Source organism: Colius striatus, chromosome 17, assembly GCF_028858725.1.
Source record: "Colius striatus isolate bColStr4 chromosome 17, bColStr4.1.hap1, whole genome shotgun sequence".
Classification (NCBI taxonomy): Eukaryota; Metazoa; Chordata; class Aves; order Coliiformes; family Coliidae; genus Colius; species Colius striatus.
This window is the reverse complement of record NC_084775.1, coordinates 5,839,835-5,851,903: the sequence shown is the minus strand read 5'-3', so window position 1 is coordinate 5,851,903 and position 12,069 is coordinate 5,839,835. Positions and strand designations below refer to the sequence as shown.

Here is a 12,069-nt window from a genome sequence, read left to right as displayed (position 1 = left end):
CAGGTCACCTTTTCTTACCTGAGCCTTGCTGCTGGAGTCTGGTTACAGGATGAGAGCAAGGCTGTAAGATCTGCACCGACCCAGCCCACCCATGGGCACCCGGCTCTGTGCTTGCCCGCTGGGCCATCAGCCTGGCTGCTGGGGCAGAGCAGAGCTCTGGCCTTGCACCAGTTTAGAGATCACTGGCAACAACTTAACCTGCAAACTTAGTGTTTGGTGTCTTCCGAATGAGGGCCAGGAACAGCCCTTTGCTGGGCCACTCTCATGGCTGCCTGTTGTTTGAAGCACTTCCAAGCACCAGTGATCAGGGAGGGAACGCTCCCTTCTGCTCTCCCTACACTCTCTGCCCATCAGGTTTTTGCTTTTCTCTGCAGACATTAAATCTACTCTGACTGCCTGGCCTTAGATGTTACGTTGTTCCATCTTCATCTTAAAAGGGGAGAGGTGTTAACCCCTGTTAAGTCCCAGTCCCTAGTCCAATTAAAGAGCTGTTGGGCACTCTGGAAGGAGCACGGAGAGCTGCCAGCTACTGTGTTGGCAGTGAGGGGCTCTGCCCGGGGCAGAACAGGCCTTCCAGGGCTCTGACGTGGCTCAGGGCTGTTTTTGTCATCAGGGTTTTGCTCTTGAATTTCCAAGCTCCTCTGCTGGTGGGTGTCCAGGTGAATGGTGAAACTACCTGGGGACAGGCAGATGGAGGAGTTTATGGCAGGACATTTCTGTCAGTATGGAGAAGAAGTGGGGTTCCCCATCTGCTTCTGGAGGTTATTTTAAAGCATTATGGACTTGGCCAGTTCTGGAAAGCAGAAAGCTCTGCTTAATCCCAGCTTGCTTGTGAAGCGAAAGCTTAACGCCAGCCTCCCACCTGCCTCAGCCTCCCGGAAGCGGCTGCAGTCAGCTGAGAGCGGTTCTGCCTGCCCACCCGAGCCGGGCTCTGCCAAAACTGTCAGCAAAGGGGCTGGCGAGGGAAAGGAGGTGTGAGCGTGGGCCAGGGGCCAGGAACACGCTGTCTTGTCTTAGCCCAGATACTAACCTCCCTTTGGTGAAACTTTGCAAATGGCTTTGCCTGTGCCTGCCTTGCTCTGTCCAGCTGCCTTGCTGACATTTGCCTGCTTACACGAGGCCAGAGGCTGCTGGAAGGCAGCGGGGTGTTCCTGCTGGTGGGATGTGTGCAGCCAGGACGGCGATGTCCTGGCAAGCAGCTGTTCACTTCTCCCCCAACTCTTTGTGTGACCGTCTTCTGGGATCCTCCCCAGCATTACCAGCCACGTGGTTTGCCTTGCAAATAGCAGGGAGCGTTAAAAAAAAGTACTTGGTTTTGAGAGCAGTCAGGTCCAGAGAGGATAGGAAGTACGGGATGAGGAGGAAAGGGGATGGTCCTGTTCTTGTGCATAAAAGCAGGATTTGCTGGCCAGGGCAGAGGAGTGACTGACAGCCGTTTGAGAAAGGGCTGATTGTGCTGTCTTTCTTCTCTGCTGCCAATAAAAAGCTGTAGGTAGTGAGTGCAAACTGCAGAGCTCTGCCCTGATCAAGGAGTTTTGCTTTTTCTTCAGGATTTGGGTTTGTCACGTTTGAAAGTGAAGACATTGTGGAGAAAGTGTGTGAAATCCACTTCCACGAGATCAACAACAAAATGGTGAGTGTCTGGGGCAGAACCCGGGGCAGAAGGGACAGAGGTCAGGGACACAGCGAGCCGGCGGCACAGGGGCAGGAGGCACTTGGGTCCCAGCACACTTACTCTGCAGTGGGGAACTGGGCTGAGTCTTTTCCCCAGAACCACAACAGCCAGTCGGGGAAAGAAACTCGTGGTGTGGAGCTCTCAAGAAGAGCTGTTACAAGGCATTGTGCAGCACTCCGAGGTTCTGAAGTTACATGAAACCTCGTGTTGGTCTGTGAAATGAGGAAAATCAGGCGTGGAGGCCGTGGTGCAGCAGCAGGCAGAGCACGGAGGGCAGCTCCAGGAGGGGACAGCAGTGTTTGAGCTCCCCATTGCCTGTGGTGGCTGCAGGGTGCGGGGGAAGGCGGCAGGGACTGGGGAAGGATGGGGAAGGGCTGGGGCAGCCGAGCCTGATCCGTGCTTTCCTGTGGCAGGTGGAGTGTAAAAAAGCCCAACCGAAGGAGGTGATGTCCCCCACGGGCTCGGCACGAGGGCGGTCCCGAGTCATGCCTTACGGGATGGATGCCTTCATGCTGGGCATCGGCATGCTGGGTAAGGCCAGGCAGCGGCGCCGGGGTTTGGTCGGGAGCGCGGGCAGGGCGGCCGGGGCCAGCCGCCCCGGGGCCGGGGCCGCTGCGGGGGCACCCGGGGCCCGTTTGCGAGCGCAACTTGCCCTCTGGTGGCACCTGGAGAAACTGCAAACTGGTCCCTGCCAGCTCGGGGGTGCCCTGAGCTCCAGCGGTGCCCCAGCACACAGGCCGAGTTCCATAAGGCCTCTCGTGCAGTAGAATGCAACGACACAGCTGAAGCGATCGTGGAGTCATCTGTGCCCGGGCAGCTTCCTCACACTTTAACGGGCTTTCTGATTGAATTAGTTGATTTGAGAGCCTCTGAGTTTCCATTTGGAACCGTGGGTCCATGTCAATGTCCTCACTGCCGTTTAAAGACTGTAAAAATGCCCTCAAAGTAAGGTTTTTCCACTTTGTTCCCTCCCTCTCAGGGACAGCAAGTACCTGGCAAAGAAAACTATACACTTGTCATAGGATTGTCTTGTGAGGAGAAAGTGGTGACAAGGAGTCTGGGTTTTATGCCTGTGAATGATTCTAAGGCAAACACGTTCAGATAAAAGATTAAAAAATGAGAAGAAAGTCCTTTGTAGCCTCCCACATCTACAGACCCTCATGCCTGGTTCTGTCCAGAGTAATCCACCCAGTGTGGGTGCTGTTCCTGCCTTCTCTCCCTCTGCCTCTTGGTTCCAGCCAGGCCTGAGCTGGCCCAGGAGCACAGTTTGCTCAGGACCATCGCTGGTGTTGCTGGGCAGGGTGTGCTCAGCCTGGCTCTCCTCACTAAGCCTGCTGAGTAGCAGTTCAGTCACTGAACAAAACCCAAAAAAGGGCATTTTTTTCCCCCAGTGTTTCCACTATATTTATTGAAAGTAAATCTCCAGTCTGTGCTTTGGGGTTTTGCCTTTTCTAATCCACCTGAATTTTAAAGCAGCAAGGCTCAAGCTGAGTCACCGGGAAATCCACGAACTCGTGTCTGGGGAGATCTGAAATCAAATACCCAGCTGTGGGTCAATGCCCTGCGTTTGACAGGCTGGTTCTGTACAGGTGGGCAGCTCCTGAGGGCCAGGAAGAAGTGTCCTTCCTGCACCCACCCAGCACTTCTAGTGCAAAAGTGGCGCAGAGCTACTCAGCCATTCAAATGCCCCCACCTCCCTCCCCCTTCTCCTCCTGTTTGTAAGTCCAGCCAATGCATCAGAAAGCTGCAGAGCTGTGAGTTTCTGAGAAGGAAATCTCCATGTCCTTACATGTTTGGAGCGAAGGAAAAATTCAATGGGCCTGCTAAAACTCTACTGCAGCCTCGCCCGTGGTGTGTGCGCTCTGCTCAACCGTCTCCTGGGCTTCCTGCCATCGGCCCTGTGCGTGCCTTCTAGCACCACTGGTCACGCTGCATGTGAGCAGCCGGGCACTGAGGACATGGGCCCTGCAAGCCTGCAGTAACAGCCTTTTCTCTTCCCCCAGGTTATCCAGGCTTCCAAGCTGCCACCTACGCGAGTCGAAGCTACACGGGCATCGCGCCTGGCTACACTTACCAGTTCCCTGGTGAGTGCTGCTCCCTCCTCCACTGTCGCCTGTCTTGGGTGACGGGAGTCCCTGGCATGATCCCTGACCCAAACTCTGCCCCTTTCCCCTCTTTGTTCTTTCTTTAAATTGGAGACGGATGTGGAAGGGGGAGGGGAGAAGCCCTGGAATAGATGGGGAGAGCCTGTCCTTCATTAGGATTATCCTCACACACCAGTGGCAGGAAAAGCCCAAGGCTGCTCTGACACCCTTCATGCTGGCCTCCTCTGTAGGGCTGCTGCTGTGATGCAGAAGGGGCCCTGCAGCTCTGCCTGTCTCGCTGCCTTTGTGTGTGTCTGTCTCTCTTTACCAGAGTTGCCACTGCTCTGAAAGTAGCGCAGAATTTTCAAGTGTGGCCAGGGAACTCCAAGTCACCCAAAAGGCAGGTGCCTGCAATGCTGGAGCTGCGTTCTGAGCAGCACCCGGGCCACTCACAGCCTCCAGAGGCTTCTGCTGCGGTGGTGGGATTTAGATCCCTTGCAAACTGAGTGGTTTCCAGATCCCAGCCCTGCCATGTGCTCAGAATGCGGATTCTGCCATCGATGGCTGGAACTTGCTGTGCTGCATCTGCCCTGAGCTTTCTGGGGCCTCTTTTCCCTCCCGTCCTCTGCAAGGCAGGGGAAGGAGGCAGAGCGCTGAGATCTAGAGAAGTGGCAACTCCAAGCATCCCTTCCTTACTCCATCCCTCACTATGGCGGTTTATGTACAAAGTCCTGGTGTTAGGGGCTGGGAAGGGCAAGTTTCCTCTTGGCCTGAGGCCAGCCCAGGCTGACTGAGGCTGAAAGTTGCTGTTGCCTCCTAAGCTGTCTGGGGAGCTCTCTGTGAATCCAGTTCATGGGTCTCAGTTGTAGTGGCTTCAAGTGCCTCACTGTGAGCCCACTGTAAAGCCCGGGTGAGCGTGGCACGTGCTGAGCACCTGCTGGCCTGGCAGCCAAGAGGTGGGCTTGGATGGGCCGCAGAGCGGGGCTGCAGGGCTGCCCCGAGGCTGCACACTGCAGCTTTCTCTTGCCTTGCCTTGGCCACATTGACTCTAAGGATAAATGGATCCTTTCAGCCTCCAGGGCAGGAGTCCAGCACCTTTCAGTACCAGTTATAAATCAGTCTCAAGAGGACGGTGGCCTGGTGGCAGGCTGCTCCCCAGCAGCCCCCGGCTGCCGTCGCTGCGGGGTCTCCCTGGGGGCGCCGATGAGTTCCTAAGCTGTCTTGCATTTCGTTTTTAGAGTTCCGTGTAGAGCGGACCCCTCTCCCGAGTGCCCCCGTCCTCCCCGAGCTCACAGGTCAGTCCCGCTCGTTTCCTACGCTCGCAGGCTGGAAGGGGACAAGGGGCTTTGGGCTGTTGCTGCGGTGTGGCTGCTCCAGCGCAGTTGCACTGCACACCTTCCTCGTTTCCTCTGCCGTCTGTACGAGCTCCCTCCAAAGCTGGGGCTGGGACGGAGCAGAGGCAATCAGAGCCACGTGTGCTGTCTCTGAGGGGGGCAGTGCAGATCATACCAAGGGAAGGCATCAGGTCATCCTTAGATGGTGTTTCCTTGCTGCTTGCCTCGTGTTTAGCTCCTTGCCCCAGGCTGGGTGTAAACCAGGTATGGAAAAGTGGAGAGAGGAGAGTGACTTCTCAAAGGTCTACAAACAATCTTAACCTGAGCTGCTGCAAGCATGAGCCACGGAGTGCTGGGATGAAGGAGAGGGTGTGGGGGCACTCCTGGTGACTTTAATCCCTTTTCCCTGTGCAGGAGGGGCTGCAGGGAATGCTTTCCCTACTCTGGGTGCTGCAGCCCCCCAGCTACTCACACATGGACTGCCTGGGCAGAAGTGAGTGTGGTGGGACCCTGTAAAGTCCTGCAGTGCTCGTAGGGAGCTGCAGAATGAAACGAGGACAGAGGACTAGTCTCCAGAGACTAGTCCTGGCTCAGGGTCCTCACAGCACAAACACCCCCTGGATCCTCAGCCCCTGGGTTGTGTGCAGTGTGATCTCTCTAGATGATGCTCCTTCTGTCTTGCTCTCCCTTCCAAAGCCACGTTTTCCCCAGCTCTGTCGTGTCCATAGTTTTTGTTGTAGAAAAGCAGCTTTGTGTAGCGCCCTGCTCTCTGTGTGCCATCTCATTTCCATGGTGTTCCTCCTCCCAGCGCTTCCCTGCCTCCACCTGTTTCAGGGTTTGAACCTCTCCGTAACAGGGGTGTGGAAAAGCTTCTGGAGAAGCTTTCCTGGAATTATCAGTACTGACAGGCTTGAAGGGGGTTTCTGTGGCACAGAACCGTGTCTGTCCTCAGGGAGTTCCTGAGGATGCCGGGGTTGGAGCCACCAGTGAACAAATTGCCCTGAGGAAGGTAAGGGGAGACCAAATCCTGTCTCCCTCATGATAAACCCCTGCCCTGACAGCGTGACTACAGCTGCACAAGCACCTCACCCCCAGCCCCGATGCTTTTGGTTGCCAAGCAAAGGAGATGTGGGTTCAGTTGTTTATTTACATGTGTGTTTTTCAGCAAAACCCATACAAGTGTGTAGAGGAACGTTGGTGGTTTGGCAGAAGTGGTTTTCCCTGCAAGGCCCTGGGGGCCAGCTACACGGGGCCTTTTCCCGGCGGAGGGGGCCAGCCGGGGCCTGGCTGTCCTCGGCACTGGGGTGCAGCAGGGCTCTGCACAACAACAAGTTATTAATGCTGCTGTCCTGGCTGGCTGCCACGTTAGCTCACAGCCCTGAGTGCCTCGCTGAAGTACCAGCTGGGGCTCGTGGCGTTCTTCCCTTCCCGTTACGCTTACCTACTGTTAAGCAGGCGCTGTGCAGCCTCTTGGCTGGGCCAGGAGCCGCCATTCCCGCGTAGGGGCTGGAGCGGCTCCCGCCGAGGGCAGCCCCTTCTCCTCACAAAGGCCCAGGGAGCCACACGGTGCTCCAGGCCCCTCCTGCCTTCCATGGGGGGGTGTGTGTGGCTGCACAGCCCGGGCTCGGCAGGGAGGGAGAGAACTTTCAGGTGCTTTGTCATCCCCACACAAACCTGGTGTCTCAGCAGACAGACTGCGAAGGCAAGAAGGGGCTTTTTCCTGGGAAAGGCACCGGAGTCTTTTTGAGAACACCTGGCCTACTTTCTCAGTAAAACCACGTTCCTTCAGCTGCTTCTGGGGACTCGAAGCAGTGCTGGGGCAGGATGGGGGCTGCCAGCAGCTTTTCCTCTCCAGAACAGCGTCTTTGGGGTGATGCAAAGCAGCAACATGCTGACGTTGGCCCGGGGCCCGTAACGAGCGGCTAACCCAGATAGGAGCCTCGTATGACGTTTGCTGGAAGCAGCCTGGTGCCTGCTGCTAAATATTCTCTTATAAGCTGGTCTGGGTTTCAGCCTTAACGCGATTGATTTGTTCTGACCTCTTTTTATGGTGCTCTAAACAGAATCACAGTGAATTTCACATTCAAGCATGAAATGCTGACCCAGTCATTTTAAGGGCAAAGAGAAACATACTGGCTAGATGCTTCCTGCCCCCAGGGCTGGATGCCCGTGGCAGCAGAGTTGAGAATTAGAACTGCTACATATAAATTAAGACTTACTGCTTTAATTAAGCCATTTCTAGTTCCTGCTCCCTAGGTGTACGTTTCCTGCTCTTCTGCAGTGAATGGCAAGGGGTTGAGCAGTTCAGGGGCAAAACTCAAGAGTGAGGGAGCCTGGTGTGTCTTAGAAACGGGGAGAAAAAACTGTTGTTCAAGAATAGCACTGAGGGGCCGAGCCTCAGGACACTGAGCTGTCTGCTGCTGTCCCTGAGCTGCTGCATCTCTCCACGTTTACAGATGAAGTGTGGCTCTGTAGCTTGAGATGAACTGTGCCTTGCAAGCCAAGTAGTGACAGGATCCATCTGAAATTGCCCACTTGTGCCTCAGCTCTTCCACGTGCTGCCCTCGGCTGCTCCAGGGGTTGGGCTCAGCGGAGCACAGTGAGCGAGTTCCCCCGGACCCCCCTGTGCAGAAGGATGCCAATAGATGCGGGGCCGTGTTCTCCCGTCAGCCTTCAGTGCCCCGTGGGATGCTCCGAGCCCAGCCGTGCACTGGTGTTTCCCATGGCAGCTCCTGCAGGAGTTGCCGTGAGGCCACAGCGCCCCTGAGCTGCCCCTTGTTCTTTTGCAGCAATCCCCCTCACCGCGTACGGACCGATGGCGGCAGCGGCGGCCGCGGCGGCCGTGGTGCGAGGGACAGGTAACTCCCGCCCTCCTCCCCGGCGCAGGGCCCGGCGCGGAGCTTTGCCAGGGGCTGCGGGAGGGGGGTGGGATGGGGTCGCATCTTGGGGATCTTCCCTACGTAGTTCTGCTGCCTCCTGTAGGTTCCACCCCCAGTCGCACCGGTGGGTTCCTGGGCACCACCAGCCCCGGGCCCATGGCAGAGCTTTATGGAGCCGCCAACCAGGACTCAGGGGTCAGCAGTTACATCAGCGCTGCCAGCCCGGCCCCGAGCACCGGCTTCGGCCACAGCCTGGGGGTGAGTGTTCCCTGCGGGGCTCTGTGCGGCGGGGGGAGGCGAGGGAAGGGAAGGGGCTGCGTCTCCACACGGTGAGGGAGGTGAGCAGCGGCGCTGGGTAAGAACTGCCACCTGCCGCAGCATCTGCCGTGGCCCCACCGAGGGCCGGTGCAGCAGCTCCCCTGCAGCCCGCACCCCTGGGTGCTGCTGCCTCACCCCAGCCACCCACAGGCCTCATCTCCAGAGCTCCCCCTGGTCTGGCCCAGGCCCTCTGGGAGTCTGTCTGGACGGCCATGTGCTCTTTAAACCCGGCACCTCCAACTGAAACTTGGCTTGGGCTGTGACTTGTGGTAGTAGTTCTCCTTCACTGTTGTTTTAAGAGTGGGGTTTTAACTCTTTGCAGGGTCCCTTGATTGCAACAGCTTTTACCAATGGATATCACTGAAGCTGGGGACCAAGGAGGCAGGAGGTAAGAGTGCTTTAAGCAAGAACTGGTAAAGACAGGAGTGGAGTTCTGAGCTGGCCACAGACCTTGGGCTCTGGGCGGGAGCTGTGGATGCTGCTGTGAGCCTTGTCAGGCTGCCCAGCCTGAGCTTGGCAGATTGGGTCTCACCTTACGCTCCTCTGGCTGGGAGTGCTGTGGAGAGGTCACTTAGTGTGTGCACAAACAGGAAGGAAATGGGAGCATTGACAGAGGAAAGGTCTGCAGGGTGGGCTGGAATCGTAGCCCAGTGGTGATCCTGAGGGCTGAGCTTGGCTCACTCGCCTGACTGGGGTAGCCTCTTCCATGCAGCTGGCTGCTCTCGCTGCTGCTGGCACCACTGTCTCCAGGGTGTGGGTTTGTTTCCTCTCCTGCCTTGGAGAAGGGTGGATCAGTTCTGCTGGTGGTCCTCAGATGTGCCTGAGAGGGAGCTGGCAGACGGCCTTTGTTTGCTTTGCAAAAGTGGCTGAGGTTACCTCGGTTAAAGTTAAAATTCACCCCCACCTAGCTTTTCAGAAAAGGAGGGTAAGAGCTCTGAGGGAGCAGTGCCCAGAGAGGAGCCCATGGCAGCCTGGCAGGGCTGAGCCGGGAGCTGACCCTGGGCCAGGGCCTCGGGGCTCTGCCCCGTCACGGTGCCAGCGCCAGCAGAGCGAGGCTGTGCTGGGGCACGTTGGGCTGTCGAGTGAACTGTGGGCTCGCACAGAATCCCCCAGAGAAGCGCCGGTGGTGGTTCCACATCCTGTCCCTCCCCTCCCCTGCTGTGCCCCACAGATTCCCCAGTGACCTGACCCCGGACAGCGGCCGGAGGATCTGGTGAGCCTCGGGGGATGAGCCACGGGTCCCTTTTCCCGAGTCCAACTGCACACTGCCGCCGGCTCCAGGCTCCTGCCGCCCTGCCCGAGCCCTCCCTTTGCCCAGACCACACTGGACTGAACCCCAGGAGATCATCTCGCTTTCTTACTAACCAGCGACGGTTTACGCTCCCCCTGCCCCTGCCCCCGACTCTTCTTTTATTTATTTTATTAGCTGTTAGGTTTATTTTTTTATTTTATTTTTTTATCTTTTTGGGGGCCGCCCCTGCTTTTTGTTGTTTGCTCTTTCCCGAGCTAGTAGACGGTATTTGATGAATTGGCTTTGTGATTGTGTTAGGTAGTTTTTATCGAGGAGTATTTTTATTTGGCTTTGAAACTGTTTTTGAATCTTTTCGACTCTGTTGTTGTTGTCGTCGGTGTTTTTAAAGCACGGTGTGTAACCAGAATGCAGTTCTGAAGGGAAGAACGAGACACAGGGAGAGCAAAGCCTGAGAGGAACTGATGTATTTCTATTTTTTTTAAAGAAACTGTTTTTAATTGTTTCTGTTTTGTAAATGTGAGGCTTTGAGAAGTGTGAAACTCCAAGGATCTGAAAGCGTTGGACATCGCTATGGAACAAAACAAATGTATATTTTGCTAAGTGAGAAACACTATCCTTACGGCTGAAAGGCTTTTTTTTGGTTGTTTTTCCTAGATTTAGGTTTACGTGGGGTTTTTCTTTTTCCTCCTGTATAATATGTAAATATCGCGAGCTGAACCTGGCTGCAGCCTGGCTCCAAGGAGCAGCTCCAGGCCCTGGGCTTGGGGCCGCAGCGTGAGCAATACTCTCCAGCAGAATCCTGACAGGACTCCGTTCTTTTTTTGTACACCTTTTACTGTAAGATTTTCAGACCTCTTGATGAGATGGAAGGGGGGGGTGGGGGGGTGGGTGAACCCTACGGGCCGTGGGCTGTTTGCTGAGCGGGTTAAAGCTGCTTCCACTTGCTCGATGTACAGACTCCATCCCCGGGGCCCGGGTGTGGGCCTTGGGCTTGGCTGTAGGCCAAGGGCTTTGCTGCCATCGCTTGTCTTGGTTCCTCTGAAAGGAATTCACTCTCCAAAGGCATCGCTCGCGTCAGGGTTTCCTGGGCAGGGGGCTCCTCCTCCGCAGGTGAGGGGAGGGCATCTGGAGGGCTGTGGCCACGGGGCCCGGGGAGAGTCGGGTGCTGGTTGTCTGAAGGGCAGGGCGCTGGGTCAGGGAGGCGTTAGTGGGGGAGAAAAGCATTTGGGTGGTGATTTGGGGGCGGGTTAAGGGCTTCTCAGGGATTACATGAATTCTAGAATTGCAGCTTCCCGTTTGCTTTACTCTGTGTTCCGAAGACTGTGGGAATTTGTCCGCTGCCCTGTGCAGGGGTGCTCGGGTCCCTTCTCCAGCTCCTGCCGGGGCTTCCCCTGGCGTGGGAAGGGCACTGTGCCAGGGGAGGCCTCCAGCAGCACACGGGGCAGGTTTGGGTCTGGATTTCAGTGAACCAAAGACCTTGTTAAGGGGGGTGATTAAGCCTTTTATTAAGATGCAGCCAAACTCTTTTCCCAGGGAAATAACAGCTTCATCTTAAATTTTAACAATCATTCCCTCTCTTCCCCCAGACTGAGCTCCCGTAAGGGAGAGAGGTGTTCAGAAAAGGACTCGAGGGCCGCGGTGCCCACAGGGCCCTCTTTCTCTTCCCTCCCTCCCTCCTCCCCCTGCCTGCCAGAGCTTGTCCTGACCTGGGCGATGCGTTTGGAGAGTTCTGTTTAGCAAAGAGGGTACTTAACGGATCAGTACTGAAAACACAAAGCAATAATTTTTTGTTACTGAGACAAGAGTCTGTATGTCTGTTTTTTTAAATATTTCCTAATTAAAGAAGAGCTGCATTTTATTGGGTTTATTTTTATTCTATATACTTCAAACGTTGGGTCTGCGGACAGCGCTTCCCTCCCTCCCTCCCTCCCTCCCGCCCTCCCCCCGGTGCCGTGCCCTGGGCGCACCCGCGGGCAGCTGGGCTGCTGCCGGGCCGGGCTGCGGGGCTGCTGGGGGGGCTGTGGGCGGGCTGGGGGGCTGCAGCCACCCGCAGGCTGAGGCTCCGCTTTCAGGGTGGGCATTTTTTTTAAAAAAAGAAAAAGAAATAAAGCTGTGTTTTTAAGCCAGTAAGTTATTACACTCCAATGTTTGTTCTCTCCACACCTGTAACCCCTTTTTCCAGATTTCAGTTTTAAATTCCTAATAAATTATTTGAAAACAGTCCTTCTCTGTTGTTATTTGGGGGCGGGAGGTGTCCAGGTGGAGGAGGCTGCAGGTGGAGTGGGAGCTGGCAGGAGCCGCATCCTGCCGTTAGGATAAAACCCCCGGGCAGGGCCCTGACTCTGCTTTGGCAGAGGCCCAGTGCCTAATGCGATGCAGGTTGGTTTTATCAGAGATCATGTCTCTCCTCTGCATTTTGTACAGGTGTTGGCAGGTTCAAGAACAGAGGAGGTGGCTGTGCCTGGAAGCTTGGCTCAGATGCTCTGGATTCGTTGGCTGTGGTGGACCAAAGAGGCCAGGGGCTAGA

General features: G+C 56.0%; 1 protein-coding gene across 2 annotated transcripts in view; it reads left to right on the top strand.

The window, feature by feature from the left end:
* The window catches only part of MSI1 (musashi RNA binding protein 1), a 28,296-nt gene extending 17,886 nt beyond the window's left edge, over positions 1-10,410 (top strand). Inside the window, exons 8-15 of one of the 2 annotated variants that reach the window (XM_062010437.1) lie at positions 1,551-1,633; positions 2,089-2,206; positions 3,679-3,759; positions 4,998-5,054; positions 7,883-7,951; positions 8,076-8,230; positions 8,613-8,678; positions 9,462-10,410. In XM_062010437.1, the coding sequence (XP_061866421.1) occupies positions 1,551-1,633; positions 2,089-2,206; positions 3,679-3,759; positions 4,998-5,054; positions 7,883-7,951; positions 8,076-8,230; positions 8,613-8,654 (605 nt within the window). In that variant the 3' untranslated portion in view covers positions 8,655-8,678; positions 9,462-10,410. Of the gene's footprint in view, positions 1-1,550; positions 1,634-2,088; positions 2,207-3,678; positions 3,760-4,997; positions 5,055-7,882; positions 7,952-8,057; positions 8,231-8,612; positions 8,679-9,461 lie in introns of both variants that reach the window. The other variant, XM_062010434.1, reaches the window with a different exon arrangement.
* The last annotated feature ends 1,659 nt before the right edge of the window (positions 10,411-12,069 follow it).